The sequence below is a fragment of the Pempheris klunzingeri genome, chromosome 21, assembly GCF_042242105.1.
Source record: "Pempheris klunzingeri isolate RE-2024b chromosome 21, fPemKlu1.hap1, whole genome shotgun sequence".
Lineage (NCBI taxonomy): Eukaryota > Metazoa > Chordata > Actinopteri > Acropomatiformes > Pempheridae > Pempheris > Pempheris klunzingeri.
This window is the reverse complement of record NC_092032.1, coordinates 19,998,147-20,016,383: the sequence shown is the minus strand read 5'-3', so window position 1 is coordinate 20,016,383 and position 18,237 is coordinate 19,998,147. Positions and strand designations below refer to the sequence as shown.

Here is an 18,237-nt window from a genome sequence, read left to right as displayed (position 1 = left end):
TGGTTCAACAAAAGAAAACAAAACACTTCTTTTGACTATATCGTTGTTTTTGTGAATTTTACATTAAAAGTACATTTACTGACACTTCTTTTGCAGACTGAGTCACATGAAGGACCACAAAATTTCCTATTAGTCTCGAAACACAGATTTAACTAATTTAAATCCCCTATTTAGTGATTGTTTCTCACTATTACTTGTTTATACGTATGTCTTATAAACTCTTCCTTGTTTGAATGTACAGTACATTATTGTTTTCACATGTTATCTTTAGCATATTCTAAAAAAATCTTAATCTATAACACAAATCTTTGATTATTTTATTTATTTATACTCTTAACTGCTCTACTTTCACCAACGTTTTAGTGTTATTTTTACTAAATATAAAGCGTTTCAAACTGAAATAAAGTCCCAAATGAGTCCTTTTTAAACAGATGACTTCCAAAACACAGGACGCAAAAAAAACAAAGCATTGAAAGAAAATACAGCTTTGGACAAAATCTGAAAACCTTATGTAACTATAATCATTTATTTCTTCACACTGCATCTGCTGCATTCACTGAGACAAACGCATGTGATTGTCCCTTCTTGTCTTTAATTCTATTTATACAGGAGTGAACTTGTATATGTGATTCACATTTCTGTACAAGTAATGCAGACGATTTATCCAAAATTTAAAAAAGAAAGAAAGCATGAAACAAAACAAAAAAAAAAACAGCTACTTTCAAGTTGACAGAAATACTGGATGTAATGCAGTTTTCAAACCTGAAGCACAAACACTTCTGCTAAGACCTAAAACAGCTGCTTTAAAAAACAAATGAACTATTTTACACTGAAACGAAAACCTTGGTTTGCATCAACAGGGCTATGATAACATTAATAAAGCCACCATCACATGTCAAACACTTTTTTTAAAGGGTGAAACATGAAATAAAATCATACTTCATGGCGATAACAAGGCTCCTACTGATTACATTAGCTATTAGAACAAAGCAGGAGCTGTGCTGGACGTCCCCTTTCATATTCTTTTAATCAACATTCAGCCTCGACGAACTCTTCTTTACACCGATTCATCCAAACAAGCTGCAACACAAAAGTGAGCCACACGTCTGAGAACTTCATGTTAGTATCAGTCGATTAACCGATTCACTGATCGACGGGAAATAGTTTGATAATCTGCTAATTCCTAAAAAACTGTTCCAGGTTCTCAAATGTTTAAAAATGCTGCTTTTCTTTTATAATAAATTGAATATTTGGGGTCAGTTTGGGATATTGTGATGGACGTTTCTCATGTTTTAAAGACCGATTGATTAATGACTTAATGGAGAAATATTCAGCCCGTTAACACGCGACACAAATAATCAGATGAAGCCCCGACATCTTCTCTTTTTTTAGGATAAAGCGGTGGAACTTAAGTGGCTGGTAAAGTTTGAAACCCGCTGAGCAGGTAGTCGGTTCAGAGCGACGTGAGCGGAGCACCGACAAAACACACGGCTGCAAATCAGGAGGAACATTTTAACTTTGTGTTTGAACCAGAAGAAGCAAAAGCTCTTGGTTTTAGCTCCGTTCAGAGCGTGGAAGTCGCTCCACAAACGGTCAAGTTCAGGGATGCACCGATCGGACTCCTCTGGAGCTGCGCCGATTAATCGATTGGCAGAAAAGTTGTTTCATAATCGACTAATCATTTAAGTCTGTGTGATCGTTCCACGTCCTCAAATGTGAAAATGTACTGCTTTTATTGGTTTTGCGTTAAAATAAATTACATTTTGGAGCCTTGATCGAGGATGTTTCACTGTTATAGACCAAATGATCAGCAGATTAATCAGTGACAAAAATAGTTCTATGCAGCCCGAGACTTTCCCTGCCCCTGATTCTGATCCCTGAACTCAGATTATTAGCTGATTTACACCTCTTAGTGGAAATGAAGACGCCCAGCAGTCCTCTAAAGGTCAGTATTGGCACCAGTGTGCCGGATCAGTGCATCCCTAATGAAGATTTGACAAATTAGACCAATAATGGGGTAAAAAACGGCCACTTTTCGGAGATGATGACATCTGTCTGAACGGGTGCTGCAAGAGAGATCTGCACACAGCTTGTAGCTTGTAGCAACACCTTGAGGTTTCGTGTTCGACTGATGAGAATCACTTCCTAACGCAAATTCCACCTCACTACTTCCTGAGAGAACCAGGAACTACGGCAGAGGAGCTAAAATCTGACTTCCTGCGTTTTTTTTGTAGTTTTCACCATAATTTCTCCAAGTAGTAATAATATTTGACCAACTGAAAGTAACAGAAACATCATGTGGACTGAGTTGAAACAGTCAGAGGTCAAACTACAAGTGAGCGCACTTGAAATGTTCCTGTTAATCTCTCACTGTCCACACAGCTGCAGGAAGTATGGAGGGTTGGGCAGTTTGGGGGATTATTTTACTTCTCACCTTCACTTTGTCTTCCCAGTTGTTCCCTGGTGTCACCTTTTAACTTGCTGAGCATAATATTATTATGACTGATACAAAAAAAAATGGAGAAAACTATGAAACCGAGTCCTAAATTGTGACGTAGCAGAATTGTCTGTCCGTTTAAACTCTCTTTTATGGGATAGAAAATAATGCTGCTGTGGCTTGTGTGTTGAACGGTGACAATGTTCCGGTGTGGCTCGGCGCTCACTGCTGCGGCGCGTTGTGTTCGGCGTTGTCCACCGTCCTGATGATGACGATCTGCTCCAGGCTCTGGGCGGGGGAGGGCGGCGGCCGCAGCTGCTCCACCAGAGCGTGGAGGGTGTCCGAGTTGATGGTCTGCTCCTGGTCGGGTTCGAAGGTCACCTGGTCGGTGGCGGGGTGAGCGGGCTCCGCCTTGAAGTCCTGGATGATGTTTTCGGTGGGAGTGGGGTCGTCGGCGGCGGCGGCGGCTGCGGATGGCGCCGTGGCTTTGGGGTTGGGGGTGGCTGGTTCGGGGTTGGGAGGCTCGCCTTCGGGGATCGAATCCATACCTTTGTTGTCCTGGGAGAGTTTGCTCTGGACGAAGGCCACGGGATGACTGGACGCCAGGAGGACGACTGCTCACACAAACAACAGGAAGTTACCAAAACAGGAAGGAAACTGAAAGAAAGAACTCTCATTTCTGATCAAGAAGAAGAAAAGAGGTCAGACTATCCATTAGTAGAACTATGATAACTAGTCGGTATCTAGTTCATATGATCCATCCGTGTGTATATTCTAACAGCTGTGAACTTGACTGTAGGTGTTCAGTGCGTGAAACATTCTGGTCGCCTGAAAATGTCTTGATCAGCGTTCGGCTGGACTCAAAGACCCTTTAAGAAGTCGGCTGTTCAGATTTTCCCGTGTGAACATTTTGATTTAAGCCTGTTTTTTTTTCGTTAGCTAAAACTAGCATCCCAATCAGTCTCACAGTTTGCATGAATTTCATATGCACCCTGCTAACCAAGCTAGTTAGTAGCTATGCACTCTTTGTACAAATACAGTCACCTCTGGCTCAAAAACCAAGATGGCGACGGCCAAACTCAAGGCTTCAGAACGGCGGCGTCCACTTCCTACATAAAGTCTACGACCCAGACGGATTAGACGCTCACTCCTCACCTGCTCGGGCTCTTTCCTTGTGTTGCCGCACTTCGTCAGCGTGAGCCTTTTCCTGGTGTTTGATCATGTTCTTCACACTGGCAAACCGGTTTCCACACAGCAGACACTTCACACCGGTGTTCCCCTCTGCACACACACACACACACACAGAGAAAATAATGTGAGCAAGATTAAATCCTACTTTCACCTCCTCTGGCCACAGAGCAGCGAAGTCACTCTTTCTTTCTCTACTACATCAATAAACATCTCATATGAATACATTTATGTGTAAAGTGATTAAGAGGCTCTACGCTTCGCCTCCATTCTGGTCAAAGTCTTCAGAGTTTAAAGGTCATATCTGACCCCACCCCACCCCCCCGCCATGGCTGTGTATTGACCCTCAATACTTCTCTGGTACCTCCAACAATCTGTATGCAGCACCGACTATCGAATAATCTTGTTTACTTAAACTTTGATCAATCAAATGTTAATCAGTATTAGACCGTTTGTTAGCGAACCGTTTCTTGTTGTTAGATAACAGAGAACTTACAAAAGGTTTTTTTTTTTTTTTTGCAGAAAAGGACCTTTATCCCTTTAGAATAAGATATTTTGGTATCAGCACAGAGGCTCAGGTACTGTATCGGCGTCAAAAAGTCAGTGTTTACAATCTCCGAAAAGAGGCAGATCCAATTCAAACAGCTGCACCTGATCACAGTAGGTCCACTAAAAGAGCTTGTTTGATCCACTGACAGACTCAGAGTGTTATTCTAAGTGTGTGACAGCATTATGGAAAGGATCCCTACAGAGAGAGACCTGGAAGATCCTTTTGGTTTAACCACAAACAGCACACACACCAGACTACATTCACTAAAACAGGGATTTTAGAGAACAGGACACAGAAGATGCTGCTCTGCTGCTGCCTCAATAAGCTAATTTGTTATTGTATGAAAGGTTTAATTCAGTTCCAACACAATATTTGCGTAACACACAATAGCACAAACAAACACAGATCAAGGCAGCAGTAGACCAACAATTCAGTATTCCATGAAGTAAAATGACTGTTTTTGTCAATGAAGTCTGGTGGCTTTGCAGAGACCGATATGACAGCTGTTTCTCCTTTTTTGAGCTCAAAATATGTAAAAAACAAACAAAACAGAATCTATCGAATGTTGACCTCAAAACCAAACTCCTCATGAACTTTAAAGTCAAAACTCAGCCGTGGAATCAGAGAAACGCACCTGGGTGAAGTCGTCGCATGTGTTTCTTCAGTTCAGAAGACGTCACAAAACTTGCGTCACATTGCAGCTGTGAACATTTGTACGGCGTCTCGCCTGAGAGACAAACACACAAAACAATTTATTCAGGAGCGTCACAAATCGGTTCTGCTGTGAAATCCTAGCCGGCTGAACCTTCGCTGGGTTAATGAACGTGGGCGAACACGCTCACCCGTGTGTTTCCGTGCATGAGCGATGAGAGAAGAAGAGACGGAGAACGACATGCCGCACAGATCACACTGGTACGGTTTCTCTCCGGTGTGCCGTCGCTTGTGATAGGTCAGCGTGCTGGACTGAGCGAACGCCTGACCACAGATGTCACAGACGTACGGTTTCTCCCCGCTGTGCAGTCTGTAGAGCACACACACACACACACACACACACACACACACACACACACACTTTAATGCTAAAACATTAAGTAAAGTAGTGACACATGCTAAAAGCTTCCTGTTGCTGTTGCATTTGTTTGTAACTAATTGTTGTTTATTACTGAAACAGCGTTCATTCACCTTTTCCAAAGTCAAATTCAAGCACTTTCAAGCTCATCCAGCACTTAACATTCACAACACAAACCATTCTCTCTGACTGACTCATTTCTTCTTTATCTTAAAAAGCGAACCAATCTGTCAGATAGCAGTTTAGCACATTGATCCAATTGGTATTTCAAGCAGTTTAAAGCACTTGATTCAAAATCCCAGAGCTTTCCAAACCTTGAAAACTCCACATTAAAGTTCAAGAATTTTCCAGACACTGATCTTACTTCATGATAACAAACTTCTGGCATAAATATAACAACCCCAAGCTGCTGCTGTACATAAATACATAAGTCCACAATAATAAGAATGTAAGAAGAAGAAGCAGCAGCAGCAGCAGCACAGCAGAGTAAGTACCTGATGTGTATTTTATAGTTGGATGACGTAGCGAACTTGAAACCGCAGCGCTCGCACGTGTACGGCTTCTCCTCTCCGTGGTGCATCCGGCGGTGAGCGACCAGCTGACACTTCTGAGCAAAACACTTGTCGCAGTCGGTGCAAGTAAACGGCTTCTCGCCTGCAACAAACACCGGAGAGAGAGACAGACAGAGAGAGAGAGACAGAGAGAGAGACAGAGAGAGAGACAGAGAGAGAGTTCAGCCAAACTGGAGAAAAGATGAAAACATGCTGATACTTCCATAAAAAACAACACTTCTTCTAAAACTCTGATCCATTTAGTGACGAAACAAATCCTCAGATGATGGATTACAAGGTTTCGCTAAGGAAACTGGTTACTTGAGGCGGTAAACTCTAAATTATGACTAACTAAAGTCACTATGCGTGTATGAAGTGACCTGCTGAGCTGAATCAGACAGACATCATCATCATCATCATCATCATCATCATCATGCATCTCATATTGTTATCAGAGCATCGTAGTGAGTAGCACATTTGTTTGACAGTCAGTGCTAAAGTTGAATAAAACTGCCTGTGATGTTGGTGTTAAAGTCTTTGCTGCAGCAGAGTTAGTTGTTCTAAGCAGGTCACTACTTTTATTTATTGGTTATTAATGCATGAAGCTCTACAGATCCACTATTTGTTTAGTTAGTTTCTCTCGTTATTTTGTCAGAATATTTTTTTTATTTTTCTTTCACAGCCATCTCAAGGCCCCCTGGCAGCTCTCTGTGCCCCCCTGTTGAGAACCACTGGTTCAAACCATCACTAGCCTCCACTAAAACAGTCTGAGGAAAACTGATCATCAGTTTTGATCGATGACAGATTGTTTGTTATTTATGGAGAAATTTAGCTGAACATTCAACATTTCCAGCTTCTTAAATGTGAAGATTTGTTGCTCTAACTGAATATTTCTGGGTTTTGGGTGAAAAATAATCATCAGCTGATCGAATCCCCCAACAGGTGATCTTCTGACCGTGGCTCAGCCCACCTGTGTGTATGCGCAGGTGTGTTTTCAGCTGGGTCGCCTGTCTGAAGGTTTTGGAGCAGAAGATGCAGACGAAGGGCTTCAGGCCCTTGTGGATCTTCTCGTGTCTGCGCAGGCTGCTCGCGTCTTTAAACAGTTTGTTGCATTCGGTGCACGACAGCGACAGCTCGTCCATTTCTGACGGATCCTGCTCCCCGACCTCCCCCTCCTCCTGATCCGGATCCAGATCCAGATCCGGATCCTGATCCTCGTCGTCAGTCCCCCCCGCGCCGCTCTCCGCTCCTTCCTCCTCGCCCCTCCTCCTGCCTCGCCCCCTGCCTCGCCCTCTGCCTCTCCCCCTCCCCCGGCCTCGTCCTCTCCGCCCCTCTCCGCCGCTCAGTCGGGGTTTCTTGGCTGGACTGTCGTCGTCCTGCGAGGGGCTCCAGTCTGCCGAGGTGTCCCCGAAGTCCTTCACACTGGTGTCAGAATCTTCCAAAAACAGATCCTCACTTTTCAAGGCACCTCGCCCTCTCCCCCGGCCTCTCCCTCTGCCTCTCCCCCTCCCCCTGTAGCCCTGGGTTTTGGGGGTGCCGTCACCCGAGCTGCCCGGCTCCACCTGCTCGCCACTAAAACTCTTAGGCTTTCTGCCTCTCTTCCTCCCCTGTCCTCTCCCAGCGCTCTTTGGCACACTGGGGGTGTACTCTTCATCACTTCTTTCTCCCTCTTCCACATCCGCATCTTTTGCCACATCTCCCTGCTCTTTGCCATCCTTCCCCTCCTCGTGCCAGTCCCCCGCGATGGAGACGATAGACAGGGGAACCGGCGAGCTGGGGCTGCCGGGGGAGGTCGGAGTGGGAGGAGAGAGGCCGGCTTCTTTATCCGCCTCGCTCGGCTCGGCCCAGTGGGGGATTTCCTCCAGATACTTTGTGGCCTCGGACATTCCCAGGAACACGGCCGCTCGACGCACAGCTGCTTGTCTGGTGCTGAAACCATGAAAACATTTTAATCATCCAGTTAAAATCATTCAGTGTAATCTTAATTCTTCCTTTGAAAGAAAAAAGAAAATATGACAGACTAACTTGAACTCTACCTGCTGAGGTTCATCTGTCCGGTGTAGATAAACTCCAGCAGCTTCTCCAGAGCGTAGCGGCTGACCTTATCGGGGTCCAAGGTCGTGACCTCTTGACCCTTTTCTGCCTGCGATGAGAAGTACTTGCTGAACGCAGCCAGGATGTTGCGGTGGGCTCTGAACTCCACGTCTCTCACCATTATGGTTATATCGCACAGGAAGTCCATCTCCCGCTGCTGATGCAAGCGATGCAAGAGCAGCTTCCCGTGACTGGTGACGTGAGCCATCTCTGCTGCTGCTGAACAGGGGGAGAGACACGCAGCATTAACACCACAGATCAGTAAAGCTCAGCTTACATTCACATTAAGACGTCCGGCGTCTTCTGGTCAGTTGATCAGCTGATAAGCTGAACAAAAGTCTGACTGCTTGGACAAAGTCTGGGGTCACTTTAAGCTTTCCTAATCCATCATTTTCATGTTTTATGCCGAGACACTGGCATAAAACACCAGACTGGTGCTAGATTGAGGGAGAGTGAAGAACACGGAGCACAAAAAGAAAGTGTGTGTAAGAACAGGCCGTGACACAACCCGGCTGTAACACTGCCGACAGGATGCGTCCCACGAGGATTTAAAAACTTTTCAAAGAGCCATAAAAGTCATTTTTTGGTGAATGACGTCGCCGCTACAGTTCGAGCCAATCACCTGCCTGGCTGGCCGGGCCAAAGGCACGATGGGAAGCCAGGAACTTTTTTTGCCGTATGCACCATGTGACTGAATAGGCAGCATCCAGTTCTTATAATACATCCATGATTGGCATCAAACAGCCAGGAAGTGCACCAGGCTTTAAAACCAATTTGGCCAAACTACGCTGTGAAGAGACGTCTGTGAATGAGCAGATACATTTTCTGGGCGTCACGACCTCCATTTAATGACTCGTCTGACCATCAGAATTAGATCCGTTCAGTCCGGTGACATTTGGAAAGTCTAAAGGAGCGGAGATGGGAGGTTAGCCGGCGAGCCTGCAGGACAGCATGTGGATGGACTGGGCCCAGTTTAGAAATATTAAATATTTATTGTTTAGCTTATATATTTCTTTAAATACATTGAGTCTGTTTGACTCCATGTGCTCCTGCTGCTCTTACATGGCGAAAGGCGGCTCACTAAGAAAATCCCACCAAACTGAGAATTTCTTTGACATTTCTAACACCAGAGAGTTACATTTTGATTAATTCAGGGTTCCTACAGCGACTCTCAGAGCTTTTATCATCACATCTGAATTGTTACTATAAATGCAACTGTGAACTTTATGCACAGAGATCAACGTATGCCGTCACACGATGTGTCATTTCATTACGAACAGCAAAGACTTTGAGTGATTGTGCATCTCAAACACCAGATTATGTAGAGAAATCATGCTTTTTCCAAGCAGTATGTATGAATTCAAGCATATTCAACATTGAGAACATAAAAGTTAGAATGAAGCACTTTCCAAACCTTTAAGACTTTGTGAAAACACTCAAATCCAAATGTCCCCGACTATAAAACATATTTCTCAAAGCTATATTCAAATATAGACGATGAAGACGGCAAAGTTCATTTATTGTCGTTAACAAAACCAACACGGTGTTATTCTCTCTTAATACTTTGACTTCACTTCCGTGTCTGCTTTAATTAAAGACGTTAATCTTTAAAAACAGTGTTTTTAATATTAAAAAAAAAGGCTCAGTAGTTTCCTGAAACAGCTGGTGACTGTATTTAGCAAACATTACTCAAACAGAAGCGTTTTCAGTGGCGGATTAATGGACATTTCACGTAATAATGTGGCTTGCTGGTGTGTTTTTAATATGAAATATCAGGCTTGACGGCATGAAAAATATAGAAGATCACCAGATTTCTCCTTCGAGGCTTAAAACAGTTTATTTAAGAGTATTTTATACACTGAGTTAAACAAGCAGACGTACAAACAGCCTGTGAATTGATTACAGCTTGATCCCTGTTTTCCTTTCTCGGCTCTAATTCTACATGCTGTTTGGTGTGTTGTTGTTGTTGTTGTTGTTTTAATATCAGGCCACGTCCAAACACTGGCACATTTACACTGATGCTGATCAACATGCATGGTTTTGGTCCTGTTCTTTGCTAAAGATTACAAACCTAGAACGGACCACAGCGTTTGATCCTACTCTGTTGCAACATGATCAATAAACTCAAGACATTTGCAGGCCCATTAAGTAGTAGTGGTTTTTTTTAGGCATTTAATCTGATTGGACTCCAATTCTTTTTGTTTTTCTATTTTAAAAAAAACCCTCTTCATCAGCTTCCTTCTTTTCTTGTACATTTTGGCTGCTATTTTTGTGCATATTTGTACTTTAAGTAAATATTACTCCACTTACCTGTGGGGAAACCAATGTCAGAGCTGGAAAACACAAACAGAATATTTAAATTACATTCAAATTATATTTAAAAAACGGCCTCAGAGCAGAGAAAGGGCAGTTTAGCTGGAGCTGTAAACATTTAGAATAAAAGTCCTAACTTACTCTCAGTGGTGCTCCTGCTCCTCTTTAACTTGGGCTGTAGGTTTCTCTGTTGGGGATAGTTGTGGGTGAAAAAGAGACAATCCATGACAGTCTAAATAATCTTTTAGCACCTACACGAGCATTTATCCACATTTTATTCTCTGAATCAGCAGCCTTGACAGGTGAGACGGAGAAGCAGTTTTGGAAAATAAAAGCTCCCGCCTGCTTCCTGAGTAGGCCTGACCGTCATGCTAATGCTAACAGCGGCGTCGTAGATCGGTTTAAATGACTCCTGCTGGTTGTTTGTCGCTTCCCGTAGACGTATGAGTACTTACTGCACCGCACAAGCCACACCAGGAGGGAAAATAGTCCTCAGGTGTGTGCGCGGAGTGGATAATGTGTGATGCTAAAGCTAGCTGTTTATGTAGTGGTGAAAGGCGCGGAAAACATTGTGCTCTTATTTCGAAGGTTTGACGGTTTGTGCCGGCGGTGTCGGCGTAAGTTGGCACAGAAATGTTTAAGACGCTTCCTCCGGCGACCCGCGGTGCAAGCGCGTCGTCAGTTATAACAACTTGTTGGCGTGAATGCGGCATTTTAATCAAGCGCAAAGTAAATAAAAGCAGAAAAGTACCTTCTAATATCCGCGATCTCCAGCCATCATCCCGTGACGTCGGGAGTTCTCGCGAGAAGTCGTCGTCCGGCAAAGACACTCGGTTGAGTCAAGATGAACACCGCCGAGTTTGGACAACGCACGGCAGTTCGGTAGGTTACTATCGCAGATAAACAGGATTTCCTTTGAATTGATCCACTGATTTTATTCTTTTTGTCTGTTTTTAAGATTCTACTTTGGCTTTTTGAAGCTTCCCCAACAGAAAAAATATAAAATATTCTGATTATTATTTTATATAAAATAATATATTATTATATTATAAAGCAATAAAATAAATGAAACAATATTTTATTTTATATATAATGTTTATTTTATTTATCAATACATTATTAGTATAATTATTAATATAACAATTATATTTTTATTGTTATTATTATTATTTCCTTGTTATTATTTTATTATTATTATTATTATTTTATTATCATTATTATAATAATAGGATTGTTTTTATTTTTATTTGTATTATTTTTATTATTACTAATACTATCTACTTAGCCCAAACCCAACTCCCTTTATTCTACTTAAGTGCTACACTTCAGTCCATTTTAACTACTTTTACTTTACTAGAATATCTCAGTATTTTTTTACTTCATACTTTCACTCAGTACTAGATTATTGTAGTATTTTCCTTTTTACCTCACTATTTGTCTAAAAGTTACTTTGCAGATTTTACATACGAATCATGTGATCAGTTCATGAAACTTTGTTTTGCTTCTTGTCACATTTACATGATCAACACATAAAACACACAGACACAGAAAATCAGTGTTGGAGCTGTTGTTCCAGCTTCTGTCCCGGAGCTCCTGCAGGAGCTGCTTCCTCCCAGCAGACGTCACCATTTCCGGTGTTTTGCTTCCTTTCTTTCTTTCTGACTGACTTCGTTTGGCAAAAATGACTCATAAATCATAAATGAAAACGAATCCCTGATTCAACATGATTTGTTTTATAAGCACTAATGCTGATAACAAGGTGCTGCAGGCTTTGAGCTATAGACCCACCAGGTATCTGCAAAGACAGGTAATCAGGACAGAAGAGCCAACAAGCACAGGGAGAGCATGCAGACTCCACACAGAAAGGTTCAACCTGCCGGCCAGCGGATTCAAACCTAAAACCTTGTTGCTGTGAGGTAACAGAGGTAACCACCACACCTCAGCTGTCTGTTGTTCCCTGGGTTAATAATACAACAGCTTTCTTCTGTGTGAGTCATTTTACTGCTCCTGATGTTTAGCTGCTAGTTTCATCCACAGCGATGCATCATGGTCTATAAGATCATCGTGTGTTTGAAGCTGTCCTGAGAAAACTCTAAGACTTTTCATGATCAGCCTGTTTTCAGCTTTGTGACGATGAATTTTCCTGCCGATCCAAGAGAGCTTGGGACAGTTTATTTATCTGAAGAAATTCACAATCAGCACATTTGGAGGTTTGTGGTTTTCAGTGGACGTGAAGGGGATGAAGAACTGTCACCTGTAAAGTAACTAAAGCTGTCAGACAATTTTTACTCTGCGATGTAGTCGAGGAAAAGTAGAAAGACGCAGAAAATGGAAATACTCAAGTGAACTACCTTAAATTTCAGCAGTGGAAGAAGTATTCAGATCAATTACCTGAGTACAAATACAAGAAATAGAATATTTTAAAAACATTTCAGTGGTGTTACCATAATAATAGTTGTGATGTAATGATAGTTGAAGTATCATCAGAAAAACTGAAGCTGTCAGATAAAACGTAGCATAAAGGATATACATGTCCTGTAGATTGTGAATGTACTTTGTGATGTTTCAGCACCAGAAGAGACGACAACGTATCTGTGGTGGTAAAACTGCGTTTGCATTCTGTTATCAGGCTGAGAGGCTGATGAGGTGACGGCGATCAGTAGATTTGATTAGAGCGACAGAAATGTTAGCGGCTGGTCCAATAATCATGAAGCTGTGGAAACACTACGGGCTTCTGGTGATTATCCTTTATCATCTGAGCAGGAGGAATGAGACGTACTGCTCCTTTAATGTTGCTTAATTCACTTTGATACCTTTGTTCCTGCTCCCTGTGTGTGTGTGTGTGTGTGTGTGTGTGTGTGTGTGTGTGTGTGTGTGTGTGTGTGTGTGTGTGTGTGTGTGTGTGTGTGTGTGTGGGAGGTCATGAGCATAAACATAATGTGTGTCAGTGTTTGCGCAGTGTGTTCATGCAGACAGATGCCTTCAGGGGTTTGATGTGTGTGTGTGTGTGTGTGTGTGTGTGTGTGTGTGTGTGTGTGTGTGTGTGTGTGTGTGTGGGAGGTTATTAGAATTAGAGAGAGGGAGAGAGTGTTTGAATATGAGATAGCAGAGAGGTTTAACTGCCTCTACAGTGGTAACAGCAGCTGTATATCACGGAGGAGGCTGCTGCCTGCCTGCCTGCCTGCCTGCCTGCCTGCCTGCCTGTCTGTCTATCTACCTGCCTGTCTGTCTGTCTGTCTGGAGGAATCATTGGACAGATAACAGAATGGATACAAACAGAAGTAATTTCACAAGATCACAGTCAGAGTCTGGTTTTGAGCAGTAAAGTCCCCAGTGTGTGCAGCACGACAACTAAAAGCAGTTTTACTACAGTTGGTGTTTACACGTGAGAATTCAGGGATCAGACGACGCTGCAGGATCAGGTTCATGAAACACAGGATACTGGAGTAACTCTGAATCCATGCTCTGTCTTCCTGCCTCTCTGTCTGCTCTCTCCTCCCTCCCTCCCTCCCTCCCTCCCCTCCCCTCTCCTCTCCTCTCCCACATAAACACTGACCTCCTGACACATTGATTGTGTGGTGCAGCTGACTGCAGCTCTGCAGAGAAAGACACGGCTGTGTGTTTATCTGTGTCTAAGATATCAAAATGTTTGCACATGCAAAAACATTTAGAATCGTTACCAAGCAGCCCGGCTTGAAGAAGACCTCCGCAGCATGTAGTGTTTGGTTACTGAAGTTAAATGTGAAGATTTAAACATCGGGAGCTGTGCAGCAGCATGAAAACACCACGGAGATCAAGAAAACATGGTCTCAGTTTAGCTAAAGCAGAGTCCCACTCCCTCCTTCTCCCCTGGATGTGTTCAGGGAGGGATGAAGATGTGTGAGGGATCTCCAGCAAGACTTCAGGTACCAGCTGGAGGCTCCCATCTCCACCAGCAGCAGCAGCAGCACGGGGCTGGATAGAGGCCTGATATCCAAACTGCACAGCTGAAGTGAAGAGACGCTCCTCCGTCCTCCTTCGAGTCACCTCAAGACCACGAGGCCGAAGTTTCTGCTTCAGGAATTCACTCGGCGTCGCTCCGTAGTTACATCAATGATTTGTGAGGTTATTATGATGTTAAATCAGAAGCAGAGACACGTTTTGTATGTGAACACACACGTTAATTAGCCTCTGGTTTCTCCACAGAAACACACACAAGGCTGAGCAAAGTGAATATAAGCATTGATTCAGTTTATATTTGACAGGAGTGATTTTGGTTTTCTGTCTTTGTTTTGACTTTTAGATTCTGGTGTGGAGGATTTATCTCCTTTTTCAATACATTTCCGTCAAATGTATTTATAAATCATCATGATTTCCCCACGGAGGCTGAAAGAGTTTCCTCTCATGTCCTTGTCTCTTTGCACACATGGTACCAGTGAACTTCTCTGGCGTGAAGAAGCTCTCAGGCTTTCAGGCGTGGTTTAGCAGAGGAAACCTCAGGTTGTCCTCTGCTGCACAAAGTGAGAGACAGAAAGCAAAGTGCAACCGGAAGTGAGGAGCTCTGCCCTTCAAAATAAACATGTTGATGAAGCATCTTCATGTTATTTTGCAGTTGGCATCGAGGTTATTCTAGTTAACTAAAACTGCAACTAGGTGTGAAAGACATTTTAGTTCAGTGAAATTACAATAAAGACTAACTGTAACGATATTGTGCACATACAGAACTGGCTTGTATAAAATAAAAACACACGGGAGCTAATAAATCAAGTCATTTTCTCATTGACTTCCATCCAATCAGACTTCAGCTTCACTGTTCGGACCAGGAAGCTGCAAACACTCTTTGTGAGGAAGCACATTAACAAAAAACACACCTGGCACGTGATTGGATGAACCATCTGTCAATCAACCAATCGGATCAAATATAAGAATACCAGATTATCAGTGTGGTGCAAATATACCAAAATATAAACAAATGCGTTCACAGTCCAGTCTGCTGTCCTCAAATCCAACGATCAATCAGTCAATCAGACAGATGTTGAGTTGGCCTGAACATCAAGTCACCGTAGGAAGAACAGCAGCATTAAGCCTCCCGGCAGTTTGGTTGAGTCATATCTCCTTTCCACATTCGGACGCCTCACACATGAAGACACTCAGTTCTTTCTGCTCTGTTGAAACTTTCCTTTACATCCTCGCTGAAGACCTTTCTGTTTGCTGCTGCTTTTCACTTTATTCATTTCTTGTGCTGCAGTTTAACTTTTTATTCTTGTAATTTTATGCCCTTTTTTTTTATTTTGTTTCTGCTTTTATTGTATTTAAAAGTCCTCTTCATGTTTTTATGTGAAGCACAAATGAGAGCAAAACATAAAAAAACGTGCAACAAAGTGATTCAGTGCTGTAGTCTGCAGTTTGTATTTGTATCTGACTGTTTAAACTAATATCTGTTCTGCGGTGGGAACGAAGCCCCCCAAACCTCCTTCAGGCCCCCGAAGGTCTTGAGCCGGCCCTGCCTCCCCCTCATGACCAGAGTGGAGGAGCTCAACGGGTAAATTCTTGGGAAAGGTGGATTTTACTTTGAAAGCAAAGCCACAGGAAGTGCTGTAGTTAGTTCTCGTGGCTCTGGTCTCCAGCCTGCTGGACTCGCTCACAGTCTCCGCGCACAGGCACCACGTTCAAACCAGCAGCTGCTGTCGCTTCAGTTCACATCAGGAGGTGAGAACATTGTTCTTCATTTGGCTGTTTAGCAGCGCGGCTCAGCCCGCAGTACTGGCTGTGTGTGTGTGTGTGTGTGTGTGTGTGTGTGTGTGTGTGTTTGGGGGTTAAACCCGGTCAGTGTTTGGTAAAGTTTGCTCGTGTTGTGGCAGCGCAGGTGCGTAAACGCGTAATTGGTGTGGTGTTTTGCAATTACGCGTAAAGTTTGCGCGTAATTTGAGGATGCGGTGACGGACGCGGTGTTGTTAGTGGGTGTCTTTTGGCATGTGAAGGCATCCGTCCTCTGCAGTGGTCGGGTGCAGCATCCTGGTATCCTGGTGGCCAGAGGGGAGCCATGTGTTGCAGAGAGAGAGAGGGAGGGAGGGAGGGGGGATGAAATGTGTGGATCCACGGAGCCAAAGCTTTGGCCCGGAGGAGCATCCAAACGGGTCTGACCTGAACTGTGTCACTCTGCTGCCTGTCACAGCTCGCTTCTTCCTTTTTATCACTACTCCACACACTGCAGTTCAACAAAACCACTTCCTCCAAATCAGCGAGACCATCACACAGTTTATCACCCCCCCCATCAGCAGTATAACCCCCCTATTAAGACAGCAGTGTTTAGTGCCACTTGTATGGTGCATATTTATCGAATTATAATCTCCCCGCCTGTAGCAGCTTATCTGTTTGCTTTTCCTCTCACTTAAATGTTTCCCCCTTTGTACTCAGAGTCTGTTTCTACTTGCTTCCACCTCATCTCACCCCCCCCCCCCCCCCCCCCCACCCACCCGCCACATCTCCGAACAGCCGCTGCATTGTGGGACGGGAAGCATCATGACCTTCCTGAAGATTTTCTGCATTAGTTTTGGGCTCAGGTCACGGCCGGATTAAGAGACAACTGGGCCCCGGGCTCAGATGCAGAAAGGTCCCCCCTCCCCTCCTCCTCCCTGCCAGCACAATAACTAAAGTCACATATACGTCAGGGCCCCTTCAGGTCCTGACAGACACCAGACAAACTCAGGCTCATCGGTGTCTCTTGCAGCCGAGCGGCACAAGAAGAGAAACTGTGTTTGAGCACCAGCGGCGTGAAACTGCTCATCAAATGCTGCCTTGTTTTTAGGTCTGCTGCTTTTCCTTTTCGATGATGAGTACAGTACAACCTGCGGGGAGGTGTTTCCCCTCAGAACAGGAGACGACTGTCGGTTTTACTCTGTGGTGTGTTCAAGTGCAACGTTTCGGTCCAGACACGCGCAATGTAAGGCGACGCAGCCGCCGGCCTTCGTCTGTGCCGGTTCTTTGGTGCGTCGGGGCCTTTAGACGACTCTTTCTTTTTGGGTTTCTCTCCACAGAGTTGTAGTACTCGGGCCCTCTGCTGTGCTGCAGGTGAAGATGCATCGTGATGGTTTCTTCCTTGAGTTGTCGTCAAAGTGAATGTTTTGGGACTTTTGCCGCTCTGTTACTGACTGAGGCTCTGACTCAGGGGCCCCTGGGTAATTAGCCACCCACGGCTAAAGTGTACCAGCTGGTAAATGAGCTTTATTCACCAAATGAGCAATTTCAGACTCAGATTTGGTTCCTTTCGACTCTTTCTTTGATGTTTCAGTTATTATCGATGTTTCTACTGACTTAAACTTTATTACATTATTGTTTGTATGACAAAAACAGATCTGTTTTCAGCTCCTTCAGTGCTTTTCTCTGGTTTCTATCATAGAGAACTGAATATCTTTGGGGTTTTGAGGCAGTTTTCCAGTCATTGGTGCTGCGTGCAGAAGCTGAAGCATCTTGTTGAGTTGTTTGTTGGCTGTTTTTAGTTTGTTCAACTTCCGATTCTTGTCTGTAGCCAAACAAACGCTTACAGACTTGTATGTTTTTCACACATCGGCAGCTCAGGAATGGTGCTTTACCCGCTTTCGACCTCCTGCCTCCAACATAGAGGAATGTCAATGGAGCTGTGACACACACACACACACACACACACACACACACACACACACACACTATTAAACCTGACAGACCTGGTTTATTTGGCCACTTGGGGGGCGGATCATCCCTTTATCGGATTATATGGTGAACTTGTTGGCAAACAGTTGTTTCTTTACACATCCAGTAGTTCTGGAGAAACACAAACCGTCACGTGGCGTCGTGTTTGTGTCTCCGTTTTTGGTCTCCACCTCCTCCTGCGGGAAACATCCGGCTCATAGCTGCTAAATGCTCCGCTGTGTTCACCGGCTGCTGTTTGCCTCTGAAAATGACACTATGAGCAGATTTAGCTGATGATTAACGAACTTTTCATCTGATGCTTTGTTGTTGTTGTTGAAGCGCTGGAGTCTCCTGGGTGATGTAGTGATGTAACACCACTGCAGGCTTA

The 18,237-nt window shown here is 43.9% G+C and overlaps 2 protein-coding genes across 2 annotated transcripts in view; one reads left to right on the top strand and one right to left on the bottom strand.

Moving 5' to 3' along the window:
- Positions 1-499: 499 nt before the first annotated feature.
- mynn (myoneurin) lies at positions 500-10,978 on the bottom strand. Its single transcript, XM_070852983.1, has 10 exons — positions 10,954-10,978; positions 10,344-10,389; positions 10,200-10,222; positions 7,832-8,108; positions 6,766-7,724; positions 5,739-5,898; positions 5,018-5,196; positions 4,810-4,902; positions 3,593-3,718; positions 500-3,051 (listed from the first exon to the last, which is right to left on the bottom strand). Exons 4-10 carry the CDS (start codon positions 8,095-8,097, stop codon positions 2,660-2,662), a joined length of 2,175 nt encoding a protein of 724 aa, XP_070709084.1. The 5' UTR covers positions 8,098-8,108; positions 10,200-10,222; positions 10,344-10,389; positions 10,954-10,978; the 3' UTR covers positions 500-2,659.
- A 4,876-nt stretch (positions 10,979-15,854) lies between these two features.
- pld1b (phospholipase D1b) overlaps positions 15,855-18,237 on the top strand; it is a 33,772-nt gene continuing 31,389 nt past the window's right edge. Inside the window, exon 1 of the mRNA XM_070852703.1 lies at positions 15,855-15,890. The gene's annotated coding sequence lies outside the window, so the exon portion shown is untranslated. The remainder of the gene's footprint in view (positions 15,891-18,237) is intronic.

Excerpts from the sequence above, each read along its gene's own strand:
- mynn (XM_070852983.1), bottom strand. The coding sequence starts at position 8,097 with ATGGCTCACGTCACCAGTCACGGGAAGCTGCTCTTGCATCGCTTGCAT. Across the intron at positions 7,725-7,831 it reads GGACAGATGAACCTCAGCAG|CACCAGACAAGCAGCTGTGC; the intron begins GTAGAGTTCAAG and ends TCATGGTTTCAG. Across the intron at positions 5,899-6,765 it reads ACACCTGCGCATACACACAG|GCGAGAAGCCGTTTACTTGC; the intron begins GTGGGCTGAGCC and ends TGTTTGTTGCAG.